Source organism: Phymastichus coffea, unplaced genomic scaffold, assembly GCF_024137745.1.
Source record: "Phymastichus coffea isolate CEN01 unplaced genomic scaffold, Cenicafe_Pcof_1.1 PCOF00014, whole genome shotgun sequence".
NCBI lineage: Eukaryota > Metazoa > Arthropoda > Insecta > Hymenoptera > Eulophidae > Phymastichus > Phymastichus coffea.
The window spans coordinates 4901523-4914123 of NW_026706825.1; the positions used below are offsets into that span (position 1 = coordinate 4901523).

Consider the following 12601-nt stretch of genomic DNA (forward strand, 5'->3'; position numbering starts at 1 on the left):
AAGAACGGTTTGTAGCTGTTCCAGCGAAATCCGCACGACTAAGCGTCGTTTCGTCACTGCGGATAAAACATCGATACATCACTAAACTTCTGAAACCAAAGAATAGTTTAAACAATGGATTGCCAAGAGGGAATCTGCACAGAAAAAAGGCAAAGACCATTTTATCGCTCGGGAAGTTTATGGTGACTGTCGTTTAAGATTATCAAGAAATTATCTTCATTGGCTCTTTAAAATAGGGTAAAACCATTACAGGTGAATATTATTTATCGTTATTGGATCGTTTGAAAACCGAGTTGCAAGAAAAAGGTCCACGATTGGCTCACAAAAAATTCCTCTTCCATCACGGCAACGTACCTACTCACACCTCAGTAGTTATGGCCGCAAAACTCGTTTCACCTCCTCCCCTTCAGACTTGACACCGTTGGACTATTATTTATTCTCTAATATGAGAAAATATGAGAAAATTCCCCTCCGCTCTAAGCTAACGAGGAAAAGATGTTATTGATACGAAGAGGTGATTGCAGGAACGAATTTTACAGACTATTTTATTACAAACTTATTTTACAGACTTAGACAAATCCAATTATTTTGAAGGGATCGATATACTAGAACAATGTTAGATAAAATGTATAAGCCTAAAAGGAGACTATGTTAAAAAACAAAAAAAAAATTATTAAAAAAAATAAAGTAGTTTTCATTTTTGCACGGACTTTTTAAACGATCCTTATATTAGACAGATTAAAAGGTATAAGACAATTTTCAAATATTTGAGAAATTCCCGAGAAGATATAAATTTTTAAATTTTATATAATTTTTGTTTATAGGTGTCAAAGATTATAACCGACACTGCATACACATACATGTACTACTGTGGGCAAAAAGTAAGGTGAATTTTCAATTTAAACTTCGCGGGCTTAACATTTCGGGCTAGTTCTTTTTTTCTTGAGTTGGTAGGACTGCGAATGACATCTGGGACAAATTTCATGTCAATGTCATCATCAATAATATATTTACGCTTGTGTTTACCAAACGACCAAGAGTGCATGTTTCGATTTTTACAATGTCTGATTCAATTGAGCAAAGAAGTGCCATCAAATTTTGTTTGCGGAATGAAATTTCGACTGCGGAAACGTTGAGGATGTTGCGGAAGGCCTTTGGTGATTCTACCATGTCGCAGAAAAATGTTTATAAGTGGTACAAAGACTTCAAAGAGGGCCGAGAACGTGTTGATGACTTGGAGCGCTCCGGACGACCATCGACGTCAACAGATGACCAACACGTCAATAAAGTGAAGGAATTAGTGCTCGAAAATCGTCGGTTGACTGTTAGAGACCTTACTGATATGATCGGAATATCAGAAGGATCTGTGAAAACAATTTTGAAAGACCATTTGGGCCTACGAAAGTCAAATCTCGTTGCACCATCTCACACTGCACTCGTTCTTCGTGACCATTTCGCCAAAAATTCGACGCATATCGTTCCGCAACCACCGTATTCGCCTGATTTGGCTCCGTGTGACTTCTGGCTATTCCCAAAACTCAAGAGACCACTCCGGGGAACGCGTTTCGAGTCGATTGAGGAGATAAGAGCTGAATCGAAGAAGGCGCTGATGGCTATACCGGAAAGGGACTATTTGGCATGTTTCGAGGATTGGAAAAAACGTTGGCATAAGTGTATTTTATCGGGAGGGGATTACTTCGAAGGGGATGACATTGATGTAGAAGAATAAATAAAGATTTTTCATTTTACAAACAAATTCACCTTACTTTTTGCCCACAGTAGTACATCATATTACTAATATACTCTAATGATTGGTTAGATAAACCTGTGTTTATTTAATGCTGTCAACTGTGTCTCTTTCTGCAAAGCTAATTACCGTCTCGACTTACTACTGGCTTTTCCTATAGCGATGCAGATAACTTTCACGTAGCTAAAAGCGTGTAAGTTCGAGATCAAGACAGAGACAAATTAAATTGAATACCGCTTTTTACTGTAAGCACGCTTTGGGTTTAATAATTTTATAAAAATAATTTTATAAAAATTATTAAACAAATTACATGGATATCAATGAATACATCAAATGGGATTAAAAAATAAAACAAAGATACGTTTATTGCGGCTAGCTGCAATAACACGAAGATATGTAATGGCCAAAAAGTCTTGACGCAGGCAAAATGAAAATCAGCGAGCACAGGTGACTCCTAAATATAAGATAAATAGATAGATAGGTGGATATATGGATAAATGGATAGATGGTGTAACGGGGTTGATATCCGTTTATTTAATTATGCTCGCGATCACGTCGAAGATAAGTTATCGGCAATTATATAGCAATCGCGAAATTAAGCTGGCCAGCTTACTTTATTAGCAGTCGTACGATGAACAAGAAAGAAAAAGTTCGCAACCAAATCTCGGGGAAGTCCGCTTCCGTAACCAAGCGGCTCTCGCTTTCGATTCGCCCTCGATGGCGAAACCTCACACTCACACACGCTCACACGCGTTCGTCTCCGTCAGGTGAAGGCACAGCTTATCTATGCTCTAATCAGTTCGTCTCGGCACTCTGGAAAACTCGATGAAAACTCTCTTTTGTCACTAGCAGCAGTTGAGTGTCCGGGTTCTATTCTTCAACTCGTTCATTTTCATGCGCGCGCGTTCCGTCTCGTCTCGTGCCGATTTCCCTCATTACATTTTCCCCAACCAGTAGGTGCTGCCCTCGCAGGCAGCCGCATGATTGGGCTGTTAGCGCTAATAAAACGTTTACCGTCACAGCCCCCTTTTAGTCTGGACCTATGGGGTCCTCGACGATAGAATCATTAGCGCTATTCTTTTGGAGGTTAAGGGGGTAAAGGATAATAAGATGTCTTGTTCTCTCTGATACATTTAGTAAGCTTTATTGGATGTTGGTGTGGGTGCGACCCTGCCCACGGGGGCAGGGATCGTTCACCTGGCTGGTCACATGGGTACTTCCCGGCATTCTGTGTCCAACGGGGGGCGCCCGCGTGCCTCTCATCCCAGCCTCTCCTGGATCAGGTCGACGTGTTGTCGGACACGGAGACAACGGTTCGAGCGGGTCACCCCGAGGTAGTGGCACACGTTGCACCCTTCCTACTGTGCGCGGGAGAGGGTGCCACGAGGGAGGCCTCGCTCCCTGGGGGTCAGCGGCAAACCGTCCCGCCGGTTCGGGGCGGACCACAGCGGCCTTTCGACCATGGGGTCCTCACCCGTGGACCCCACCACAAGAATTACGTGGATGGGTGCCGTTGCTTGACCCCCGTTGCTTCCGTCCATGTTCACCACGAGGTTTACCCCGCACGTCCGCGGACCCAGATGTGCCATGGCCTCCGACCTAGCCTCCGAAGCCGCTAGTCTGGCTCCGACAGCTGGAGGCTAGGTGAGGCCGGCGGGTGTGTCACCGACCGGGCCCTCGAGGGCGGTGATGGCGCTGAACCTCCTTCAACGCTTGTGCGAACTGGCACCGGCGGGACACCACCTTCCTCCAGTAATCCATATCATTGATGCGGTGTCCCGCAGCCGTATACGCGGAATACGATGCGTATACGGCTCGTTGGAGGGTATTGAGGGTCGTCCAGCCTTGCTCGACCTCCCTCAAACCCTCAACTATCTCCTTCCAGGTGCGTTCACCAGGCGAGGATGCCTGGCTAGTGAACCTGGAGCGCCAGGTCGCATCGGCGAAGGATCCCTCCGTCTGCGTGCCCACGGAGGTTGGAGGGGCCCTCATGGGGCTTGCCCCCGCTGGTGCTCCGGGTAGAGTGGTTTCCTTTTAGCGCACGACACCCTGTACGGTCGATGGACGCGGGGATTCTTTGCCCGCGACTTCCTCGATAATCACGGATGACGAGATCGCATGAGCTCGCATCCGTGTTTGCTCCTCCTCCTCTTTCTTCTCTCCGAGGAGGTGCAGGGCGGCGTGCACTACCCCCTCGACGGCGGGACGTAGGTCCAGCCTAATGAGGGTGGCTGCTGCTTCCTCGAATTGCTCGAAGGTGATCTTCATCCTGTAATAGTCATACGTGTCAGTATCTATGACCCTTTCCTCGGGTATCGAAAGTGGGCGCCTGTTCGGCTGCCCAGGGTCTTCGTCGCCGAGATTGAAGGTGGGGTTCTTTGCGTCGGACTCCCAGGTCCTTCGTTCGCAGGGCCTCATGCATCCACGGTCGGTGTTCTTAGCAGTCTATCTCTCTTCCTTTTCCCGATGATGGGAGGGGGGATGCGTGAATTCTGTCGATACGGTGTAGTTTGGGTGGTTAGCGCGTTCTTGCAAGGTCTCCCTCGTGGGCGCTTTGCTGTATTAGATGGAGGGGCGGTTATCATGATTTTATCGGAAGGATCGGAAGGGGCGTGACGAGGTTGGCTCGAAGTTATCGCGTTATCATTCCGGATTGCGTCATCCGTAGTAATGGCGCGTCCGTTTCCGCGCGTTGTCGCATCGCTCGCAGTAGGTGGGATGATCGTCGCCTCGGTTCCCTCGGTGGTAGATGTATCGTCGTCATCTCGCCGTCGGGTTCCATCTTCCGGCAAGGTATCCTCCTGTCCATAGTAGGGTTTGAGGTCTGTGGCGTTGACCAATTCTGTGACCTCTTCTTGCTGGTTGACAAGGCGGTAAGAATTGACTCCGAGTACTTTCGTGACGATAAAGAGACCTATGAACTTTGGCGCTAGCTTCGCGGAAATACCCTGCGTCGCACTGGACAGTATGCGATTTTTCTTCCATACCTAGTCCCCTTCCTTAAATCCGGGGATCCTGTGCTTGGCGTTATATCTCGCCTGCCTCAGAAACTGGTCCGAAGCGCCTTCACGAGCTTACTGAATAACGAATCGGTTATTCTTCATATGCGCGTTCCATTATCCGATTCGGAGCAAATCTTCCTCTCGGGCAGCAAACTCGTCCATTTATCTCCGAAGGGTATTCGGGGCTTCCGGCTGCCTACCGTAGTTGAGCATGGCAGGCTGGTTCCCGTGGAACTATGGACGGCAGTGTTCAGCGCGAACGCTAGTTCCGGTAACACTCGATCCCATGCCTTGTGATTTCCGCGCAGGTACGAGGTTATCATCGTCTTCAGAGTTTTGTCAACTCTTTCGGTAGGGTTAGCCTGTGGGGTATAGGTCGGCGTAAAGGTCCCGTTTATCCCTTGGTCTCTCAGGAATCCATCTACCAGCTGGTTACGGAACTCGGTGCCATTATCGGACAGGAAGACCTTAGGTGTACTAAAGCGCAGGATCGCTCGTTCCCGGAGTTCCTTTGCGATCGTCTTACCATTGGCACTACGTATAGGTATGCACTCGACCCATCGCGTGAATAAGTCGATAAACACTAATACGTATTCGTGCCGTCGAGGGCTTCTTGGAAAGGGTCCGGCGATGTCGCCCGCTACCACTTGCCAAGGTATGGACAACATCCGATCCCTCATGATCCCGCGTGGCAATCGCTGTTCGATCTTACACTGCTGACAAACCTGACACTTTTGGACGTAACCTTTAACGTCCGCGTACATCCCCGGCCAATAGTAGAATTGGGCGACGCGGGCGAATGTCTTCTCGCGTCCCAAATGTCCCGCGGTCTAAAGGTCGTGGTTCTCTAACAGGACCGCCTTTCGATCTTCCGACGGTATGACAAGCTTCCAAGGGTCTTGGTGATACATCACCTTGCCAACTACTTTCCAGTCCGGGTAGTCTTGATCGATGATTCGGTCTTCGTCCCTTACTCTTTAAATCAGGACGGCGCCGATTCCGATAGCGTCTGTTTCCAACACGTATTGCCCGTCGGGCTCCGGTAACCCGAGGTACGGTGCGGATATCATGAGTACCTTAAGTTTAGCGAAGGCTTGTTCTTGGTCCGATCCCCACACGTATTCGCATTTCTTCCCCGTTAGTTTCGTTAACTGTTGAGCGTGTGTGGCGAAGTCACTCAAGAATCGGCGGTACCATGAAGCCACCCCCAGGAAGGTACCCAACCGTCGCACGTTTCCTGGTCGAGGGTACTCCACGATAGAGAGCACCTTTTCAGGGTCTGGCCTGATACCCTCGCGGTTAATCAACAAACCTAGATATTTGGCCTCCGGTTTACAGAAGACGCTCTTCTCTCGATTAATCGAGAGGCCGGCTCGACATAACCTATCCAACACGGTTTTAAGATGTTGCAGGTGATCTTCGACCTTGGACGATACTATGATGATATCATCCAAACAAGCGAAGGCGAAATCGACAAGCTAAGTTCCGATCACGCTGTCTATTAACCGTTGGAAGGTGGCGCCGACGTACGAGAGACCGAATGGCATTCGTACGAACTGGAAATGCCCCAATCCGGGTACGGTAAAGGCCGTGATTGTTCGATGTTCGGGTTTGAGTGGTATTTGGTGATATGCACTACTGAGGTCGAGTGTGGAGATATAGCGCACGTTTCGTAAGCGCCTCAATATATCTTCCATAAACCTTGTTGACCTTCCTGAAGTCTATACAGAATCGATACGAGCCATCCTTCTTGCGTATCATAACCACTGGGCTCGACCAGCCGCTATCTGCTGGCTCGATCACCCCTTGATCTAACATCTCCCTTACCAATCCATGCATTTCTTGCTCGACCTTGTGTGATACTGGATAGTATCGCTGCTTAATCGGTTTCGTATCACCGACCCGAATCTCGTGTTCAATACCTGCCGCACATCCCAGTCCCACGGGGGCCTGCGATAAGGCCTCGCCGATGGTCCTCTGCAATATCGCCTGTTGGGAGGCTGTCACCTCGGCTAGTCCGATCGTAGCTAATCTCGGACACGCCTCTAAACTAGCTACCTCTAGCTTCATCTTGGATTGTGATTTCTTGAACAGCAACGTATTATCGTCGGGGTCAAGTACCGCTCTAAACAGTCTAACAAAATTCACTCCTAGGATACATTTATCGACGAGGGTTGGGAGCATAGCTATCCTCGTCGGCATTGTCTTCTTCCCCAGGGTGAACGGCAACATGGCGTGACCAACGATCGTTAACTTACGACCATCTGGTAGTCCTGCCGTACCCGCGTGGGTGGTATCTAACCTGATGCCTAGCACAAACGCTATTTGCAGCACATTACTACCCATGGCTGTGGTGGAAGCTCCCGGATCATAGAGAGCCCGTATCTGGAAGTCTCCCATTTTCACCGGCAGCCACCAGCGCGTTTCCTGTTCCGGGGAATATTGCGAAACAGATTCGGCGGCGCCACAGCCTTGCCCTTTGCACACCATAGGGCTAGCCACTGTGCTCGCGTGGTAAAGTGACGCCACTTATCGTTCGAACGACCTTCGTTCGGACGATCGGAGTTTCTATGGGGTATCCTTTAACAGTTTATCTGCCGCCCCCCCCCCAGGACGTGCGCGATCTATTCGCCATCACCTCGGCCGGTCTAGGGTCTTGGGCATTACTAACGTCAATACCCTCTCTCTCCGCGTTCACTTTTCCGCCACGTTCATTATTGGCGCCACCAGGGGAGTTCTCGCTTTCGTCACTCAACACGCTCGCTACTATCGGTGCTGACTGTGTTGGCGAAGGCCGCGAGATCTCGTTTACGGGGTTTATTTTAGGGAATGAAGGAGTGGGGTCAGCCCCACCCAACTACTCCTTTCCTCATTTCCTTTGTTGCATTGGGGACAGTACTTTTTGTTGTACCCCAGTAACCCGCACTCAATGCACTTGAGTGGCTTGGAGAAGTCTCTCTCCCGTCTTCGAGGAGCTTCCGGCTTCCTAGTGCGGTCTTCCGAGGTCAAGTTTTTCCCAACGAGGTTGTGCTTCATCCCTTCAGATATCTCCTTGAGAGATAATAGCACTTGGCTCAGCAGATCGGCGCGTGGAGTCTTCTTTTCGCCATCAACTGCCTCTAGACTCGGACTAGGTGTCGCCCCCGAGGGCGTCGGTGTATAGACGACGTGGTGCGTCACCTTCTCAAGCACTTTCTCCATACGGTCCAACATGTCGCTGACCTCCGGCTTATCACTGGACATTGATGCCACTTTGCCCTTGCGGCCCTTGCTTCCATCGGTGCGAGGGTGGTACGCTAACTCCGGGTACAGAGTTGATTGTGGATCAGGTACCACCCGTTCTGCCTTTCTCTGGTGCAAGCTATTCTGTGCCGCCATGGCCAGCGCATTCAGGGTTCTTATAGAGTTCACTTCGGATCTCCGCACTTGGCCGTGAATATCCGGGAGAAGGTTGGTATGCAGCAGGTCCAGTTGGCAATCAGGCGTCATTTGGGGGTTCAGCCGCTTCATCAGGCCCATCGTATTGGCGATGTAAACATTCATGGGTTCGTCGGGGCCCTGATATCGGCTCTGAATTTCCCTCATCAGACGCTGTTACTGCTGCACACTGGTCCCAAACCATTCCCTTGCATCCATCTCGAATTTGGCGTAGAAGAGCCATTCCTCCTTCATCGCCTCGCACCAGGTAAGGGCGGGACCGACGAGTAGCTCCGATATCGTTAGGAGCATCTCGTCTTACGTGAGTCCCGCGCCATTCCTCAAGTTGTCTAGCCTAGACAGGAAGGTGTCAATACTCGCATTGCCCTCTCCTGAAAACTTCAGTTTCCATCCTCGGACAATGCGACCAACATCACTTGTAGTCGACCAAGAGTTTGTTGTCTGCTGAGATGACCACATGCTCGGCGGGTGGTTATTCACTTCAGCATTAATTTCACTGAGTTGATGCTGTCCACCCTCTCCGAAAGGGAGCGTCCGGCGGGGGATCCTGCCGGTGGCCCCCATGGGCCTCTGTCCGGGTACAGCTGGAGTACTGTGGGGTAACCTGGTGTCGTGATGTTAGGTGAAGGTATCTCGGAATGCTACACTCCTACGCGTGTTTTCTTGTTGTCGCATTTCGCCGGAATTATTCACATTATTTTGTCGTACATTCCTGTTTTCGGCATTTTCCAATCCGCTCATTCTGTCCAATAGGTCGTCCAGTTGGCTCTTAACATTGCTGCAGTTGTTGTATATCTGGTCTAATACTTTCGTTAGACTCGACACGTTTACTCTTAACGAGTCTAGCAGCTCGAGCTTCTTCTCATGTTCTCTGGGCCGGAAAATGAGGTCTTGGCTCATTACCGCAAATGCCGGCGGGAGTTGAACCTGGCTACTATCATTAGCCGTTATAGCAATATACTTATTACTGCTAGTACTCTCGCCGTCGTCCAGTACGTTTGTGATATTTATCGCTGTTTCCTGAATCCGCGATATCACCTCTGCACTTTGCATTAGATGGGCTAGCGGGTGTTCACCTTCTTGTTCGGATTCTGTGTGTTCCACGCATATGTATACTATGAGCTCCGAGCGTAGGGCTGCCCTTCTTGCTGGATTGCTGTGTTGGTTGTCGACTTCGAGGTATTCGTTTATTTCCTCGTCTAGGAGCGTCAACGCCCAATCTTCGACCTCTTTTTGAGTGCAGTCCATTGTCATCTGTTAGTTATGCCACAATTAATTTTTCGCTCAAATTTACACGCTTGTTTGACGGATGATGCGAGTGCGAATGCTATATTTAATATTTACAAGCAAACACGCAAAAATTTAGACTTTACTGGCCGGTAATAGTCTCAACAACGGGTATTTAATGTTGTGTTTACCGAAAGACTCTTTGCTCGCTATTGCGCAATATAATGATCCTGCCTATCAGGCGCACTAACTGTTTGTTAGCGCGTATGTACTAGTTAGTATCTAAAATATTATAACGAGCGTCTATTTGCGTAGTCACCAATAACCGTAGCTAGCAATATTAAAAAAAATACATTTACGTTAAGACAACACTATATCAAATAAAACTATCAATTTGAGTTTCTTTTGTTTGAACGTTGCCGGTGTTAGTTTTCCCCGGGCCAACGGGTACAAGATTATTAATTTGCGGCAACTTTCAAAACTTATTGGTGTTTACGCTTTGGCTAAGAGTCGTTCGGTCGCACTCGCACGCGCTTACAACGACTGTTTACAAATTATCGTCGCGGCGGTCCTTCGCAAGCTAACTAACAGAGAGGCGATGTTTACTATGTGGCTTTTAACTCAAAGTATGCACAGCAACACGTTGATTGCCACCTAAGTCACTGGTTGACTGAGCGCAAGGTCAATGTTTAGAACCGGCGTTTTGAACAATCATAAACGCTGTAGGTTATTTTACGTTGGGCGCCATGTAACGGGGTTGATATCCGTTTGTTTAATTATGCGCGCGATCACGTCCAAGAGCGCGCGGGATTATCTACACGTTTAAATTCCAAAACCGGAGAGCAGGAGGGAACGGGTGTCAGTCAACCAACTTTCTACTGTCATGAAATAATAACATCGAAATTACAGTTAAGATCACATGCGAGATCGTTTATTATCTCTTATTTCTACAATGTATTCGGCCCGCATGTTTATGTTTACAAAGCGCGCGCGCGCGACATTAACATGCAGTGTCTGATCACTCGCCGCTCATTGTTCGCCGGGTAAATACATGCACGCTTTTTATGAAGTACAAGAGATTAGTTATCGGCAATTATATAGCAATCGCGAAATAGCTGGCCAGCTTACCTTATTAGCAGTCGTACGGTGAACGAGAAAGAAAAAGTTCGCAACCAAATCTCGGGGAAGTCCGCTTCCGTAACCAAGCGGCTCTCGCTTTCGATTCGCCCTCGATGGCGAAACCTCACACTCACACACGCTTACACGCGTTCGTCTCCGTCAGGCGAAGGCACAGCTTATCTCTGCTCTAATCAGTTCGTCTCGGCACTCTGGAAAACTCGATGAAAACTCTCTTTTGTCACTAGCAGCAGCTGAGTGTCCGGGTTCTATTCTTCAACTCGTTCATTTTCATGCGCGCGCGTTCCGTCTCGTCTCGTGCCGAATTCCCTCATTACTTTTTCCCCGACCAGTAGGTGCTGCCCTCGCAGGCAGCCGCATGATTGGGCTGTTAGCGCTAATAAGACGTTTACCGTCACAATGGATAGATAGATAGATAGATAGATAGAGAAAGAGATAGAGAGAAAGAGATAGAGAGAGAGGGAATACTAAATTATTTGCTTACCTTTCGGTAGTGCTTTTTACGAACTCGCCTTTCCAGAGACCACAAGTCAGTTCTCGAGCGGTTGCCATAAAAAATAATAGATTTATCACCAACAGCACGCCAATGGGACCAAAGAAATAGGCTAATATCTCCATATCACCTGTAATACAAAGATATAGCCATTATAATTACCCTCAGATGACACATGAATTTATAATAAATAGATAATTTTTATTTTGTAATTATTGTTAGTATGATTTTGTTACAAATTTTGAAAAATTATATTGTTTCAATACCACATTGTTATCAACCTATATCAATCTTTCATGAATACGTGTATCACATTGTAAAGCTTCATACTGATTGGAAAAAATTATAAAAGTAATTCAGTAGAACAGCGTCGCGTCAAGGCATCGATGTTTACAACACATTTTTTAATAACTTCTGTAAAAGCACCGATAATTATTATTTATAATAAGTATAAATAGTTTCAGGACTAAATAAACTTTAACTTATAAAAGTTTTGTGATTTTATAAAAAAACGTTATACAGTGGCGTTCATAAGTTTCTGGCCAAAAAAAAATCATTTAAAATTGAAAGTTTTGCAGCTCCGTCTAAAATGGTTGTAGAAGAATGCGCACAAGCTCATTTTAAAGAATAAAGCAATACTCTTCATATCCCATCAGTATTTTTTTATTAAATTAAAAATTGTGTTTATTAAGTTAAAAAAACATATTACTTTAAAAAAATTTTTTTTTAATATTTAATCGGTTATAACTTTTGAACAGCTCTGCAGATTTTAAAAATCGTAAGTGTAAAAGTTGTATATTTCTGTTACCTTTAAAATGAGTGCAACAGGATTTATTTTCATTGAGCCGATAAAAAGTTACAATGTTTTATTGTAAAACAATGTCTTTTTTTCATCTTTGATTATCTCGGAAACTATGCCCTGTCGAAAGAAACTCCAATGAAAAAAAAGGTTGTTTTTTAATGTAGAATAACACAAGCCAACAAAATTTTACAGAAGTCAAGAACCTGAAACCATACATAGTATATTTAATATATTTTCATGCGCTGATTCCGAATTCGGGCTCAGAATGGCTCTTATAATCATTCTTGGTTATCCAGATATCATAAACTAATTACATTAAAAAATAACCTATTTTTGGAGTTTCTTTCTACAGTGCATGGTTTCCGAGATAATCGAAGATGAAAAATTGGGAATTGTTTTACAAAAAGCGTTGCAACTTTTTATTGACTCAATGAAAATGAATCCTGTTGCGCTCATTTTAAAGATAACAGAAATATACAACACTTTCCTTTTTACATTTCTTTTACACTTTCGATTTTTACTATCTGTTCAACCGTTCAAAAGTTATAACCGATTTAATATAAAAAAAATTTGTTTTTTGAACTTAATAAGTACAATTTTTAATTTATTAAAATAATATTGGCGGGATATGAAGGGTATTGGTTTATTCTTCAAAATGAGTTTGGCGCATTCTTCTACGACCATTTTAGACGAAGCTGCAAAACTTTCAATTTTAAATGATTTTTTTTACCAGAAACTTAGGCACGCCACTAAAT

The 12601-nt window shown here is 46.1% G+C and overlaps 1 protein-coding gene across 1 annotated transcript in view; it reads right to left on the reverse strand.

Annotated features, from left to right (window-relative positions):
- Positions 1-12601, reverse strand: part of LOC131674381 (probable G-protein coupled receptor Mth-like 1) — a 567109-nt gene that overhangs the window by 39521 nt on the left and 514987 nt on the right. Inside the window, exon 7 of the mRNA XM_058953025.1 lies at positions 11036-11174. Coding sequence (XP_058809008.1) covers positions 11036-11174 — 139 coding nt within the window. The remainder of the gene's footprint in view (positions 1-11035; positions 11175-12601) is intronic.